The 16,344-nt window shown below is 48.3% G+C and overlaps 1 protein-coding gene across 1 annotated transcript in view; it reads right to left on the bottom strand.

Moving 5' to 3' along the window:
- Positions 1 to 16,344, bottom strand: part of dmd (dystrophin) — a 28,161-nt gene extending 11,817 nt beyond the window's left edge. The window contains exons 1-9 of the mRNA XM_056587663.1: positions 15,951 to 16,344; positions 9,194 to 9,255; positions 8,921 to 8,995; positions 7,652 to 7,853; positions 6,458 to 6,543; positions 4,732 to 4,889; positions 2,252 to 2,418; positions 938 to 1,049; positions 557 to 693 (exon numbers count right to left, since the gene is read on the bottom strand). Of these exons, the coding sequence (XP_056443638.1) occupies positions 557 to 693; positions 938 to 1,049; positions 2,252 to 2,418; positions 4,732 to 4,889; positions 6,458 to 6,543; positions 7,652 to 7,853; positions 8,921 to 8,995; positions 9,194 to 9,255; positions 15,951 to 15,970 (1,019 nt within the window). The 5' untranslated portion in view covers positions 15,971 to 16,344. The remainder of the gene's footprint in view (positions 1 to 556; positions 694 to 937; positions 1,050 to 2,251; positions 2,419 to 4,731; positions 4,890 to 6,457; positions 6,544 to 7,651; positions 7,854 to 8,920; positions 8,996 to 9,193; positions 9,256 to 15,950) is intronic.

Below are 16,344 nucleotides of genomic sequence, written 5' to 3'. Positions count from 1 at the left end.
GAGGGAGTGTAAGAGAGGGTCTAAGGGAGTGTAAGAGTGTGTGTCTGCGTACGACAGAGTGTATTTGTAAGAGAGAGAGTGTGTGTTTGTGTAAGAGAGAGTGTGTATGCAAGTGAGTGAGTGTGTGAGTGAGTGAGTGAGTGAGTGAGTGAGTGAGTGAGTGAGTGAGTGAGTGAGTGAGCGAGCGAGCGAGCGAGCGAGCGAGCGAGTGAGCGAGTGAGCGAGTGAGTGAGTGAGCGAGCGTGTGAGTGAGCGAGTGAGTGAGTGAGTGAGCGAGCGAGTGAGTGAGTGAGTGAGTGAGCGAGTGAGTGAGTGAGTGAGTGAGCGAGTGAGTGAGTGAGTGAGTGAGCGAGTGAGTGTGTGAGTGAGTGAGCGAGTGAGTGTGTGAGTGAGTGAGTGAGTGAGCGAGTGTGTGAGTGAGTGTGTGTGAGTCGGTGAGTGAGTGAGAGAGTGCAAGAGAGAGTGAGTGAGTGAGTGAGTGAGTGAGTGAGTGAGTGAGTGAGTGAGTGAGCGAGTGAGTGAGCGAGTGAGCGAGTGAGTGTCATGGGGTCCTTACGTCTCCATGTTGTCTCCCTCCAGGATGGTCTGGACGGGCAGGTAGCCCATGCGCGGGTGCTTGGCGAAGTATCGCTTGGTCCTGAACTTGTTCTTCAGGACCTTCGCAAAGTCCCTCACGTCCTCCCCGGACGTCGTCTGGGGGTGGGGGAGAGAGACATGGACAGAGGAGGAGAGACAGAGAGAGAGAGACATAGACAGAGGAGGAGAGACAGAGAGAGAGAGACATAGACAGAGGAGGAGAGACAGAGAGAGAGAGACATAGGTAGACAGAGAGACAGAGATTTATAACAGGTTATAAAGGCAGACAGTGACAGACAGACGAAAATGGCTTTGTTTAGCGCACGCACACGCACACACACACACACACACACACACGTACCGGAGTGCAGTATTCCACCATGGGGTACTGCATCTTGTGGCCCTTGGCAACTCGGCCCGAGAAGAAGCAGCTCTGGCAGATGTCATAGTTGAAATGTTTCAGACTGCGGTACCTGGGGGCGGGAGACACAGAGAGAGAGAGAGAGAGAGAGAGAGAGAGAGAGAGAGAGAGAGAGAGAGAGAGAGAGAGAGAGAGAGAGAGAGAGAGAGAGAGAGAGAAAAGAGACACAGAGAGAGAAGGATTAAGAGAGAGACAGAGGGGGAGTGATACAGAGGAGGAGGGAGAGACATAATATTATCTCACACTTTTCAGACACAAGTACAATTCCTAGTTCGGTCGATTATTCATCTGCTTCGGCGATGCACTGCAAATGTTTATTTTCCCAGCCAATAGTGAGTTGAAAGAAAGACAGACAGACTGAGAAACAAAGAGTGGGGGACAGGCAGTAAGAGAGGGGGCGAGAGAGAGTCAATCAAAGCAGTAAGTGAGCATCAGTGAGAGAGGGAGAGAGGGAGAAACAGGGGGAGGGAGAGAGAAGAACCTAAGAGACAGAGTGGAAGGGGGAGAGTAGGAGAGGGGACTGACAGGAAGCAGATTTACAACAATGTTTTTCCTCGAGGTCGGGGCTGTAAAAATTCCTGAACAGCAGGACTCCCAACTGAGGACCCTGATTAAAACGTGTACACCCCCCCCTCCACGTCAAGACCTACAATAGACCAGCCCCACCTACCCTTTAAGATCACCACAACAAACCAGTTGCACCGCCCCTTTAAGACCACAACAAACCAGTGGCACCGCCCCTTTAAGACCACAACAAACCAGTGGCACCGCCCCTTTAAGACCACAACAAACCAGTGGCACCACCCTTTTGAGATCGCCAGAAAAGATCAGCAACTCCGCCCCTTTACGATCACCACAACAAACCAGTGGCACCGCCCCTTTAAGATCAAAACAAACCAGTAGCTCCGCCCCTTTAAGATCCCAACAAACCAGTAGCACCGCCCCTTTAAGCTCACAACAAACCAGTGGCACCGCCCCTTTAAGATCACAACAAACCAGTACCCTGCCCCTTTAAGATCACCACAATTGTATATCTTTTTAAAATAATACAAAAGCATCATCTTGTTTTCTACAAAGATCTTATTTCAAGATAACCTACTGGAGAAACGTAATGTGGTCTGAGAAAAGTAGATTTGTCAAGGTCAAACTTTAAAAAGATGAGTGACCATGACAACCAAAAGCGACCATTTTATGAACCACCCTGAGAAGACGTCCTATTGGCCCGGGTGAGACTTCTGTGTTCCCCCAGCGTACCTGAAGCCGATGATGGGGCACTCCTTGCAGATGTTGCACTTGGCCTGGTGCTTGGCCGTCTCGGCGGCGGCCACGCGGTGCAGGACGGGCAGCCACACCATGGACTGGGGCTCCAGACGCATCCAGTCCAGGAACATGGCCGCCTCCAGCTCCGGCTTGTTGTTGGCCTGCACAGGGGGGGGGGGAAGACAGGACAAAGACAAATCAACCGGGTGTAAGTGTGATTAGCCGTTACAAGTGACATCACAAGTGGGGGACACAAAATGGCTGGTAACGGCTAATCACAATCGAACTTGGTATAATATGGGAGCTTTTAGCGTTTAACAGGCGCTCTGGTGTTTACTACGCTCTGGGCCAAAGTGACCCAGGCTAGGGCGGTGTTCATTGGGGTTTGAACCCGGGACCTTTTGGCTGAGAGTCAAAAGTACTCAATAATACGCCGACGTCTCATACACGCAAATACACACACCTCTCTTGCCCTACGACGATGGATTGACCGGTTGGGGATTGAACAGCGGTTAGGTCATGTGATGCACACCTGTACCTCGCCACTGATTGGTTCGCGCTGTAACCATATCAGTCACACCCTCCACTCCACGGAAGCGAAACCAGAGATGAATCAAAACACACAATGGAGACGGTGTCGTGTTGGATACAGACTGTATCCACAGAAAACAGTGATTTTACACGTGGGTGGAGGGGGACAGAGGAACACAGTGGGGAAAATCACTTCTTGGCAAAGGAAAACGCAAACAAAAAAATGAAAAAAAAATCGAAAAAGGGGGAGAACGTTGAGTGAGAGGCAAAACTGGCAGGTTATCCCATGGAGGATTTATGGGTAATCCTGCGAGATTACAGGGGGATCTAGAGAGGAAGCAGGTTGGAGAGAAGGGTAGGTGGGGTGGTAATGTGGGCCCGCGATGTAGCCTGGCTGATCACGTGTATCCGTACGTCTGTCTCTAGTTCTTAAGCGGACTCCTCCTTCCAGACAGTTGAAGCGTACAATCGATAACGGACGCAATGACGGAAGTGTGAAGTGCTGCACGGACGTGAACGTAAACGTACTGCATTTATATAGCGCTTTTGTAGCCAGTGGCCATTCAGAGAGCTTCACCGTATTGCCTAACATTCACCAATTCACGCACGCATTCACACAACCGATGGCGGGCGTCAACCACGCAAGGCGACAGCCAGCTCGTCAGGAGCAGTTAGGGTTAGGTGCTTTGCTCAGAGACACCTCGACGCTCAGCTAGGAGGAGCCGGGGGATCGAACTAGCAACCTTCCGGTCACCAGCCAACCCTCGCTACCTCCTGAACCACATGCCGCCCCTCGACACGTTTCTAAAAACCCGAAAGGGGTGAGTATGTTGCAGCAAGTAAGGTCCGCATGATAACAGCGAGATACTGAAAGCAGTCCCTCACTCTAATGTTGTTGACTAAAGCTTTACAATGGAAGGAACTGAAGAGGGAGGGTTCTCCAGATGTTTGCTAAGGGAGTACATGAGGTTTGGGTGATTTAATGGGCCGCTAGTTGCTAGGCTAACCTTTCAGTCCAAACAGAGTATATTAGTTGGCCTTTTGCTTGTTGTTAGCTAGCCCTCCGTCAAAGCAGAGCATTTTTACTGTTAGTTAGCCGTTAGCGTATGCTAGCGGTTCACTTGAACCGTCATTCACTATCATTACTTGAGCGACTTGGATGATTTAGGATTTTAGGGTTACATAAGCTCTCTCTATTTGATAAAAGGTTCTAGGTTCAAAACAACCTCCTACACATCCTTGAGCAAGACACCTCGAACCTGGGTCCAGACCTCTGTCCATTCGCTCCACTCAACCGAGTTCATGACATGACACAGTTTCGCTGATGAAAAAGCAATTATTCCAATGAGAAACAACAACAATGGCGACCGCTATAGAGAAGATAGATTTAGCTATCGAGGCTGTTCTTAAATCGATCGACAGCATGCCTTCTCAATATCGCCCGACATCTGCTTCACTCCGCTCCACTCTTAAATCCCCGGATAAACCAGTTTGTTGGCACGGCATCGGCGTCGACTCAGATTGCGATTGGGCATCAGTTGGAGTGGAGGAAGAACAGAAGATGAAGGATCCATCGACGGAAACGGATTGTAACCAGTGGACGATTGTGTGTGATATCCAACTGACCGCTAACTGGGGATTGCCGTCAGACTGCTGTAAGAGGTCTTTTACAGGTGGACCATTTATGCTTATTTTCATGGAGGCTGACAGACTGTTGCCCTGAAGCCTGATCTATTCAGAGAGAGGGAGTGAAGTTTTGATTATTTTATACTTTGGTATAATATTAACATTTTTGTTTTTCGAGGCAGCAGGCGCGTGTTGCTTAGGCGGCCACCTAAGCTGTTGAGTGCTGTGTGAAACCCTGCACTAACTTCTTCCCTGCTACTTAGGAAAAAGGTTAAAACCCAATGAGATGGGTGGGTGGCTGGGGGGCGGTTACGTACAAACTGGAAGCAGCTGCGGACGGAGGGCTCGATGTTGGAGCCTCCGAAGGACGCCACCTCCCCCAGCTGGCGGGGGATCTGGATGGAGTCGTGGAGCAGCAAGCCCAGGCGCCGCTGGTCACAGAAACCCGTGGCGCTGGCCACCTGCCGGAACAGGACTGAGGAGGAGAGAGGAGGAGGAGGAGGAAGAGGAGGAGGAGGAGGAGGAGGAGGAAGAGGAGGAGGAGGAGGAGGAGGAGAGAGGGAGGTGGAGGAGGAGGAAGAGGAGGAGGAGGGAGAGACGGGGATGGAGGATGAGGAGGAGGAGGAGGAGGAGGAGGAGGAGGAGGAGGAGGAGGAGGAGGAGGAGAAGAGAGGGAGGTGGAGGAAGAGGAGGAGGGAGGAGGAGGAGGAGGAGGAGGAGGAAATAAAGAAAGAGGTGGAGGGAGAGAGAGAGAGAGGGAGGAGGAGGAGGAGGAGGAGAGTGGGAGTTGGAGAAGAGTGGGGGAGGTGGAGGAGAGGAGAGGGAGAGAGGAGGAGGGGATGGAGTAGAGAGTAGAGAGAGGGAGGTAGAGGAGGAGGGAGAGAGAAGAGGGGAGGTGAAGGAGAGTAGAGAGAGGAGAGGAGAGGTGAGGTTAGAGGAGAGAGGAAGAGGAGGAGGAGAAGGGATAGGGGAAGGTGACGGTGGACGAGGGGATGGAGAAGGAGGAAGAGGAAGAGAAGAGAGGGGAAGGTGGAAGATGGAGGGGAGGGGGAGGAGGTGGAGTAGAGAGGAGAGGGTGAGCAGGGGATGGAGGAGAAGGATGGGTGGAGTGAGAGGACGGGAAAAGGGAGGCGGGTAGAAGGAAGGGAGGAGGGAGCACAAAGGGGAGGAGGGAGGAAAGAGGGAAAGAGAGAACGAGAGAGAAAAAAACAAAATCAATAAAACAACTCACTAAATAAAGGTCCATGAGAACCAAGTGGAGCGGTGGAAAATGAGTGAATGCCGTGGAAACGCAGTGAAGCTGTGCAGCATAGTTAATAACACTGCCCCTCCAAAGGTCAGCACCGCCCAGGAAGAGTGGACTGTGCTCAATGTTGCGGGCAGTCTATTTAAATATACACTCTTTCTTCGGTTTCATTCAAATGACACAAACTCTCCCTTTGACTTCTGATGATGATTCACCGCGTTCCGTGTGTTTCTTTATGGTTGTTTGTGTGCATACTTGTGGGTGTTTGTGTGTGTCTGTGCTTGGTTGTAGGTGTGTTTGTGTGCTTGTATAGTTGTCGGTGTGTGCATAGTTGTAGGTTTGTGTGTTTGTCTGTGTTTATAGTTGTAGGGGTGTATTTGTGAGTGGTTGTGTGTGTACGGTTGTGGGTGTGTGTGTGTGTGTGTGTGTGTGTGTGTGTGTGTGTGTGTGTGTGTGTGTGTGTGTGTGTGTGTGTGTGTGTGTGTGTGTTGTGAGAGAGAGAGAGAGAGCGAAGGGAGCATGTGTGTGTGTGTGTGTGTGTGTGTGTGTGTGTGTGTGTGTGTGTGTGTGTGTGTGTGTGTGTGCGTGCGCGTTTGTGGGAAAGAGAGAGAAGGGAGCATGTGGGAAGAGTGCATTGTGTGTAAGTATAGACGTGCGTGTGCATATTACGCAGCACTTTGCTAACCTGTGGTTACTCGGAACAATTCACAATTAGTGACTCACATCCGTCCACATAGGGTGGCATCAACAAAGTAATGGCCTGTGTGTGCGTGTGTGTGTGTGTCTGTGTGACTCACATCTGTACTTGTCCTCGAGGTGGGCCTTGCAGAGAGAGATGATCCCCGTCTTGAACGACAGCGTCCTGATCTTCCCTGTGCGGCCCCTAGCAACAGCATAGCAACCACACCCCATGGAATCCTGTTATTCTGCCATTTGTAGCCAAAAAACCCCCCCCTCTGTGTGTGTGTGTGTGTGTGTGTGTGTGTGTGTGTGTGTGTGTGTGTGTGTGTGTGTGTGTGTGTGTGTGTGTGTGTGTGTGTGTGTGTGTGTGTGTGTGTGTGTGGGTCTGTGTGTTTCACAAAAGACGTATTGTGTGTTAGAATGATAATAACAAAATGTAAGACACTCGGTTGCGACTTCTTAATGCGTCATCGTCAAGTTTAGATCAGAGGAGGATAAGGCTGATACTTAGAATCTGTTGAGTCTCAGCCTTCATATGAAATAATGTTTTTTATCTATCAGCAAATATGTTCTTTGAGTAGCATTAGCATTTGGGAACGAAGCCCACCTCATTGTGTGGTTCTACCGGAGGCTACGGCCAGCCACGTATGAAGCCTCTAGACTCAAACTCAAAACTTCTTAAGACTATAACTCGGACTACGACAAATTGGACGCGATCGGTAGAAGTAGGCGATCACGTGGATGTCAAACATGGGTCCGTCCCTTCATGCCCCCTTTATCGAAATTATTCGTCATTTAAAAAATAGCTTGTCATGAAAAGGTTGAGTATAGTAACAAAACACAAACTAAAAACAAGAGAGAAAAGACAGCTACAGTTTAAGCTTTGCATTGCGTTTCTAGAGATATCGACGTTGTTAGGCTCTGCGATGTCCAAAATGTTAAGCGTTTGTAAGATTGTAAATTCCTCCCCGCAATTCGTTGACTGATTGCCCCGTCTCCATGGAGACCCCCCCTGGCCTTCACTAACGGAACATACAACGTGACAAAACGGAAGCGACATAGATCATAAAACAAGTCATTTGAAAAAGATGAATACGCATTTTCCGCATTTAGCAGACGATGTTATCCAAAGTGATAACATCGTCTTTTATTTATTTAATTTTTTTGCCGATAAAATCCCAAGTATTCCCGCTGATAAAATCCCAACTATGCTAGCCACCTCGTCCCCCCGCCCTAGCATACATAGCGTACGTGTATAATAAGTTTGGTTTAAAGACTTATATACATCCAGGTGTGTACGCAGGTCTTACGTGTCGTAAACGTTGAGCAGCCAGTTGAGGCACATGTCGACGCAGAGCGGCACGCTGACCAGGTGGGCGTGCGTGGCCTCCAGCTGTTGGTACAGGCTGGTCAGGCAGGCCACCAGCGTGGGCGTGTCCAGCAGCTGCTCGTTCTGCTTCAGGCCGTGCTGCTCAATCACCTCACACGCCGCCGGCATCCCCAGCAGGTCCACTAGGGGGCGAGAGAGAGAGAGACATGGGGTTAGAGAGAGAGAGAGAGAGAGAGAGAGAGAGAGAGAGAGAGAGAGAGAGAGAGAGAGAGAGAGAGAGAGAGAGACATGGGGTTAGACAGACAGAGAGCGAGAGGCGAGATAAAGAGAGAGACAGGGAGTTAGATAGAGAGAGCGAAAGACAGGGGTCTAGAGAGAGAGAGACAGGGGGTTAGATAGAGAGAGCGAGAGACAGGGGTCGAGAGAGAGAGAGAGAGAGAGAGAGAGAGAGAGAGAGAGAGAGAGAGAGAGAGAGAGAGAGAGAGAGAGAGAGAGAGAGAGAGGAGAGAGAGGGAGACAGGGAATCATTGGGTTAGAGAGATGAGGGAGGGAGATTTGAGGGAGGGAGAGAGATGAGAGAGAGGTGAGGCAGAGAAAGAGAGACAAAGAGGCGGAGAGGAATAGGAAATATTATCTGGTACTTTTGAAACATTTGAGAGAGAAGGAGAGAGACGGGGCTCGTGACAGACGGACACAGACAGCCAGAGACAGAGAGAGAGGAAAGCTGTGATGATTAGAGAGTGGCACTGTGCATCTGTGCTTCACGCCCGCTGCCAGCTAAATGGCAGCTACATGCACAGTCACACACATATAGCTGACGCAGTCACACACACACATACAGCTGACACAGTCACACACACACACACAAAACCAAGCTGCCACGCTCAGTGACAGAATCCCTGGCAAGAAATAGGATGAGTAAAACACACACACACACACACACACACACACACACACACACACACACACACACACACACACACACACACACACACACACACACACACACACACACACACACACACGCACGCACACACCAAAAGAGGTGGAGGGAGAGGGAAGGTGGTGATGGCATAAGATGAGAGAAAACAATGAGCGAGAGACAGAGATAGAGAGAGAGAGAGAGAGAGACAGTGAGACGAAGAGGAAAAGATAAGTGTGGAAAGAGAGAAAGAGAGAGGACAGAAAGTAGGGAGACAGACTCACAGGTTGACAGACAGACAGACAGACAGAATGAGAGGCTACTCACAGCACAAAGCCTTCTGCAGGCGGCGGAGTTTCATGGCCGTACGGTAGGCTGAGAAACGCACGTTGTTCAGGTCGGCTGGAAAACAAAACCACAGAAGAAGAGACACCACTGAAATGCACCACTTAAAAAGCAGACGGCAAGGGACTCAAACAAGCCGCTTCGAATTGAGGGGAATGGATTCGAATGAGCCTCTTAAGCGAAGAGCGGTCGTAGTTGCAACTCAACAAGTGAAAAACAACAAAAATATATTTTTTAAACAGAGGGCAGTCTCACCCAGGGACTGGTACAGCTCGGCCATCTTGGGATGGTCCCAGCATGTTGTCTGGGTCTGGTGGCTGCGAGAGAGAGAGAAAAAAAAACGAGATAAATCACAATTGGCCACCATCACCCCAACAGCAGTTTGCGTTGCCAGTACGCACACATGGGACTCCTGGGGGTGAAGTCCTGCGATGGAGGGAAGTTTAGGTTTTAATTGGCAACCTGTTGAGGATGAGTGTCGGAATAAACATTTCAAAAAATGTGCAATCATTCTGTGTGGAACACACTGATGGGATGTGTGCTGTCCAATCAGAAGTAGGAATCGTGCTGAAGAAATGTAGGTGGATCCATTTTTTTCTTTATGCCAGTGTTTTATAATGATGGGTGAGAATTGCATTGCACTTTCCCCACAGGCCAGACACAAGCCGGTCACACTGCACCAGTCTGAGACACCAGTGTGAGGAAGAGGAGGTGAGCAGAGAAGAGTCGTGAAGAGGAGAGGAGGAGAGAGCAGAGGAGGGGGGCAAGGAGTGGAGAGGGAGGTGTGTGTGTGTGTGTGTGTGTGTGTGTGTGTGTGTGTGTGTGTGTGTGTGTGTGTGTGTGTGTGTGTGTGTGTGTGTGTGTGTGTGTGTGTGTGTGTGTGTGTGTGTGTGTGTGTGTGTGTGTGTGTGTGTGTGGGAGACACACTATATACATTTGGGCCACATACTGAAATATTACTCGTTATAGCAATCAATAATGAAACTGAAATAACAATTTTATGTTATATATATATATATATATATATATATATATATATATATATATATACACACTATTTTTTTTATTAATGCAGAACTCCAGAGCTTCTGTCTCTCACAAAAACAAATGTAAGATCAAATGTGTGGCTGTGTTTGGCTGGAAACTGAATGTGCGGCTGATACAAAAAGAAAACCTATATATTTGACGAATAGGTGAAACTACTTAGCATGGGGGGAGCAAGGCTATAGACTAACATTTGGAAGAAACTCCAACAGGAACCACATGTACTACATTGACGCCATGTTTTATTTATAGTGATGGGGTATGAAACAAACACCGAACAGAGCTGTCCACTTTTCTAGAAATTGCCTCTACGAAGTAGTGAAACGTTAGCGCGGTATTGCACGTTATGTTCAATCCCGTTATTATACGGCTTTGTTGAATGCTCGATTTTAATTGGTCCATTCCAGCATTCTACTGCCTTTTATTTTGGAATAGCAGACCACTGCTATGACAACAGACCGTTGCTATGGACGCAGTTCTATAGTCACCTTTTTTTTAGTGGCAGCAGTACAATACATTTTTAAAACCAATACAATCATTTTTGTTATATTGTGTGAAATAGATTACTTTGTTAAGTAATCTATTTTTCCCAAGTAGGCGTGTAATTAGGGGAAGAGGTTCAGCGAAAGTCTTTATCATGAATTGAACCCCCCCATTGTGGGGGGGACGGGGGTTCACTCCGCCACAAGTAGGGGTCCTACAACACCCTGCCTGGGTTTATTTTGCACTAATAGTGTGTGTGTGTGTCTGTGTGTGTGTGCAAGAAACAATAGCCACTTGAGCACACGTGTGTTTTCACTGTATTATTTTTACTAGCCGCCTACAGATGTGTAATTGGACATCCCTAGAAGCACAACACACCCCTATTTTCCCCTGACCCGCATTGTCGTGCTGTTGTGAAAATGACACACAAACACACACACACACACACACACACACACACACACACACACACACACACACACACACACACACACACACACACACACACACACACACACACACACACACACACACACATACACAGACACAGACACTCTCTTGAGATAATGACGAGTGCCGGCCAGCAGTGAAGTAGTCCTTGAAAGCCATCCCGGGCTCCCACTGCAGAACCCTCACACTTCGGAGATAATGAGTAACGAATGGCGACTGCAATATCCCGTGGCAATATCAACAATTATTAGAATAATTGAGCCGCTTAGCGGTGGCTTTCATCCAGAGCGAAACAAAGCACGGTTTGCCGATACGTGCGATTGAAGAGCAGGTAGGGGTGTGAGGCATGTGGCACTAGGAGTTTTAGGCAGTGGTGCTTGGATCCAAGCCCAAGGGTTCCGGGTTCGAACCCCATTGTTTACAGTCTACCTGCAAGTATCGCTGAGAAAAATGCTTTAACCCTTCCTGCTCCTTAATGACATATTTCTTAAAGAAACTCTCAGATATGATATTTGAGTACGTATTTTTTTAGCCATTACTCAAGTTCAACTACAGTTCTACTGACGTAACCTAGCATGGTATTTAATGAAAGAACAAGCTTTTGCACGAAAGCTAAACCCATATTTTTTTTTTTTCATTGAAATCCTGTTTCTGCCTGGGTTTTAGAGGTTCACCTTGTGGATGCCGTTAAGGTCACTCCACTAAGCGGCCAGCCTCCGCTGACAGTGTTTATCCTAGCACTTAGTTTGGACAGCTCTTGGAGGAAAACGGTTTTCCCATGCGCCGCGGAAAAAAGACCAGATGTTTGGGTTGGAAAATCCCAAAACGAAATTGGTTCCTGCAAAGTTTAGGATCAATTATTAAACGAGTTGAAGACTTTGTGAAGATACTGGAAATGTTAATGTCAAGGAAAATCCCTCCCGGATTGGCTGTTGCGTCATGGTAAAAAAAAGATGATAAAAGATACATATATATATATATATAAAGATATAAAGGTTAATGCAGTTGAGATCGTTTTCTCGACGATGGTAGCCGAAGGACACAGAGTTATTCGACTAGATCTGTTTTGCGTGGTTAAATCTAATCTCACCAGGTTAAGCAAATACTATTGTATTGTATGCCTTTTCCTCCTCTTTGTTACAGTCAAAGTAAAGCGGTAGATCAAATAAACAATGCTGCTTGTGTGTGTTTAGCTATGACAATGTTTTTCATTGGTTGTTTTGTTTTGCATGCTTAGAGAATGTGTGTTTTTATCGTAAGAAAAAAACTAAATGGAGTTTCTATCATATCTTCACAACAACGTTGGATCCCACCTATGCTAACTAAAGCAGCGTTTTGTTTGCTAGGCAGCAAAAAACAGTTAAACCCTAATCTAAGGTGATCTCAATCAGAAATGAAAAACGGGGACGATTGTGGTTCAGCAAAGCAAAACCGTTCTAAAAATGTATTCATATATTTTTGATATAAATACATAATTGAGCCTTAATCACTACCTGCTTCTTAATGCCTGTATCTGAATTCACCTGAATTCCAGTCACTAGAGCCTGATAAATGCCTAGATTGCAAATAGCAACGCAATCAGTGGTTGGTCTGAAGTAAAATATGGCTTTTGGCCACTTTTTGTTTGTGATAGCAAGCTTCAGCTTTCGTCTGAGAGACTTAACTACAGTTGGTCTCCAACACATTGCCCATGACGACACACACACACACACACACACACACACACACACACACACACACACACACACACACACACACACACACACACACACACACACACACACACACACACACACACACACACACACACACACACACACACACACACACACACACACACACTTTTTCTAGATGGATGAGTGACAGGCCTTTTCAACAACACATCCCCGTTTTAAAAACACCTGTGTCACCTCATCTTACTGCAGTTCACTACGGCTCCAGGATGATTGACTGAACAGGACATTCACAGGCCACCGGATTTCAGTCAATCCGCGGTTTGTGAATGGACCACATCATGAGCGGGGGGCAGGACTTCGAGACACTAGCCAATGGGATGGTATTGGATGCGATTGTGTTATATGGACTTCCTTTGCGTCCACTTAGTAGTAGAACCAAAGAACCATGAAGTCAGTGAGTGCCTTTATTTTGGGATCCGATGTTGGCAATATACAATGCTGGGGGGGCACATAATGTCTGATCAAGACAGATTCCTGACAATTGCCACCCTACAATCATAGGTCTGAATCGCTACCTCTCACCCATAGATCATGGTTGGTTCCCTTGCTACCTTGCGAAGAACTGTATCCTTAAACCAGTATGTATAGTACAGTGAGATTCCGATGACTGGGAAAAGAATGGGTCCCAGTACAGCACAACCATGGAACAGCATCGCAACCGTCCTTCGTTGACTCAAGTGACTGAGTTTATATGACGGCTACCGGCCAGAACGAAAAAACCAAACACACATTTTCCCATCATTTTTCACATTTCCTGTGAAGATATAGGCGGGGCTTCGTTGACATCACTTCCTTGAAACCCTGAACATGCTAGTCCAGGAATACATGGGGATTGGACATTGACCAGTGACAGCCCATAGTCCAGAAGAATCCCAGGGAGCCGTGCCCCCCCCGTCCAGGTGTTTGGTAGGTGCAGGCTGACCGACCCTTGTGGAACAATCCTAGCAAATGAGAATCACGGCAAAAAAACAACCAGCTTGTGGGTTCTCATTAAAAACGGAGCAGCTGTTGGTTTCGATAATCACCTAATGTTCTGTCGGAGCAAACGCCATAGGTAGGCTAAGCTAACCAAGATTAGCACACCTTCAGTCTAAAGAGCTTCTAACCCGGTTTAATAACCTGGTTTTAAACCGTATTAGCAGAAATGTATTCTGGTGGATAAAGAGCTCAGGGATTAATCTGTATATTGCAGCTGTGTGTTTGTATATTGTGCTGTGTCCTTTGAGTTTTTTCTATTGAAATTGTTCTTACGCTCCTTTGAATGACATTTATGTTATCAAACAATGAAAAAGGGAAAAACCCTGCATCAAATGCTTGTGCAGTTTGCTATTAGTTTATACCAACTATGATTACTTGAAGAGCTTATAAATCGAAATATGATTATCTTCATCGCCGGGAGGAAGTCGAGGGTGGTTTTATTTGCACTTTACTTGGATAATGGTTTTGGGGGACGTGAGGCCTATTAACAGATTAAGTACTAAAATAAGCACATTAGCAGAAGAAATATGGAACCTGAGATTTGTGTTAATCTTTCGGGATGGAGGTAGCAGTTATTTTGGGGGATTGACCAAATGAGTATCGATGGAATCATCCTCGGTTTATCAGTGTGTGTGTGTGTGTGTGTGTGTGTGTGTGTGTGCGTGTGCGTGTGCGTGTGCGTGTGCGTGTGTGTGTGTGTGTGTGTGTGTTATGAAGGAATCTGATCACTGTCATTATCGTTTTTAAAGAGCTAATTATTGGAGATTTATTGCTACGGGGCTTTAGCCCATTCATGTGCAGTAGAAAAAATAAAACCGAGGCTCTGGCGTTGTGTTCTAATCACATCTTCAACCGCACTGTAATCCCCTGTCAAATCGCTCCTTCTACGTTGGATGCCAGCCTGCATGTCAACAGAATCCCTTCCTGTTAAACGCGGCCTCCGTCATGCCAAAACATTGCTATGCAGAACTACAGATATACCAAAGAGCCTCGTGAGTTGAGAAGACTCTTGGTCGACAGTGACTCACACACGGGTAGGCTGAGATGACCTCCCTCATGCAGAACACCATATAGGCACGTTAATAGAAAACGATCGCTGTTTTGGCTTTGCTTATCGCAGAGCTGTACTGTGTGATTTGCGGGAACACAGAACAGGCAGTCAAACGTGCCCTGACACATCTGCGCCGTTATAAAGGGGCTGGAGGAGAATATGGGCATTTATCTATCGGCTGTGTGTCCAATCGGGGGCCGCGTACACACACCAAATCTGCAGTCACATGTGTGCCAGAAAAACCTGCACAAAAGGCAGCCTGCATCAAACCAAGGAGAACGCAGGCGGGCGCACACACACACGCACACGCACACACACCAACTCAAAGGAAAAAATAAATAAAAAATATGTGTACGTGCACTGTCCCTGCACAGTGCACAACGATAACACGCCGTCCCGCACCCGTGATTCTACAAAAAAACGGATCGACGTCGGAGGCTTCAGAAACGGCTTAGCGACACCTTTTATTACGCATATCAACGTTGCACGGGAGACTGGGGCTGGCGTTATATCATAGCGATGCTGCTCATCCGAATCACACAGCCGTCAAGACTGAACCCCACGTCGCCCGTGCACCGCGCGCACACACCTCTGCGCAGCGGGGGTCGGGGATGGTTTGTAAACGGCTTGTTGGCGGGGGTAGATGGGGAGATGGGTCGCTCCCAGTCCCTCCCCCGTGGCTTGGTTAGCGCGGAGGTGGCCGTGTTTGCATTGCTCTGGTGTGGAGGAATGCTACCACAGCCCCACCGGGTGACAACATGGGGGCTTCATTGTGACATGCCTCCCGTTTCTGCAGGCTTGTCGCGTAAAGAGAATAAGCCGAAGAACGAAGCTTATCGCCCCCCACACACACAATCACACGCACAGACACAAACACGTACACACACACACACACACACACACATACACCTTCCAGGTCGGCCAAAACAACGCGATGAAAAGGGGGTGGCTAGCGGGGATTCAAGGCTAAGATCGGCGGCTAACCAGCAGATAAAGCTACAGTCTCTTCTCAAGGCTTTCCGATGCCTTCCTCTCTCTGTATCCCCCGCTGTCCGATGCTACAGCCCCCCACCACCAACCCTCTGACTGTGCAGTCCCCGCATTCTCCCCTCTGCTTGCTAAGCACGCCGACACATTTCTGCCTGTGCAAATAGCACGGTGGGGCCACCGCCGAGCTGCACTGCATCATATCCGAGACCATTGCTGTGCCCGCCGGCCGAAACACAACCACAAACCCCCCCCCCCCCCCGGCCGGTATCAAAACACTCACTTCCGAAGCTGCTCCCTCATGTCGCGATCCCGGTATGTCTCCCAGCCGGGCGGCGGTGAACGGATCCCCGGATCGAACCGAGGCAAACACCCGCCGACGAGGCGTTTTCAAGAAGTCCGGTTTGCCAGTGTTCCTTGTGTGTGTGTGTGTGTGTGTGTGCGTGTGTTTATGTGTGTGTATGTGTGTGTGTGTGTGTGTGTGTGTGTGTGTGTGTGTGTGTGTGTGTGTGTGTGTGTGTGTGTGTGTGTGTGTGTGTGTGTGTGTGTGTGTGTGTGTCTTTAAGTGTGTGTCGATGGATGTGTATGTGTGTGTATTAGGTGTGTGTGCCGACGAGCGCAAGCAGCGGTAGTTTGCAGGGGCTGGCGTTCCAGCGAGACGAGGCGGAGCTATGCCC

Source organism: Gadus chalcogrammus, chromosome 4 (genome assembly GCF_026213295.1).
Source record: "Gadus chalcogrammus isolate NIFS_2021 chromosome 4, NIFS_Gcha_1.0, whole genome shotgun sequence".
In the NCBI taxonomy this organism is placed as follows: Eukaryota; Metazoa; Chordata; class Actinopteri; order Gadiformes; family Gadidae; genus Gadus; species Gadus chalcogrammus.
This window is presented reverse-complemented; position numbering and strand designations above follow the sequence as displayed.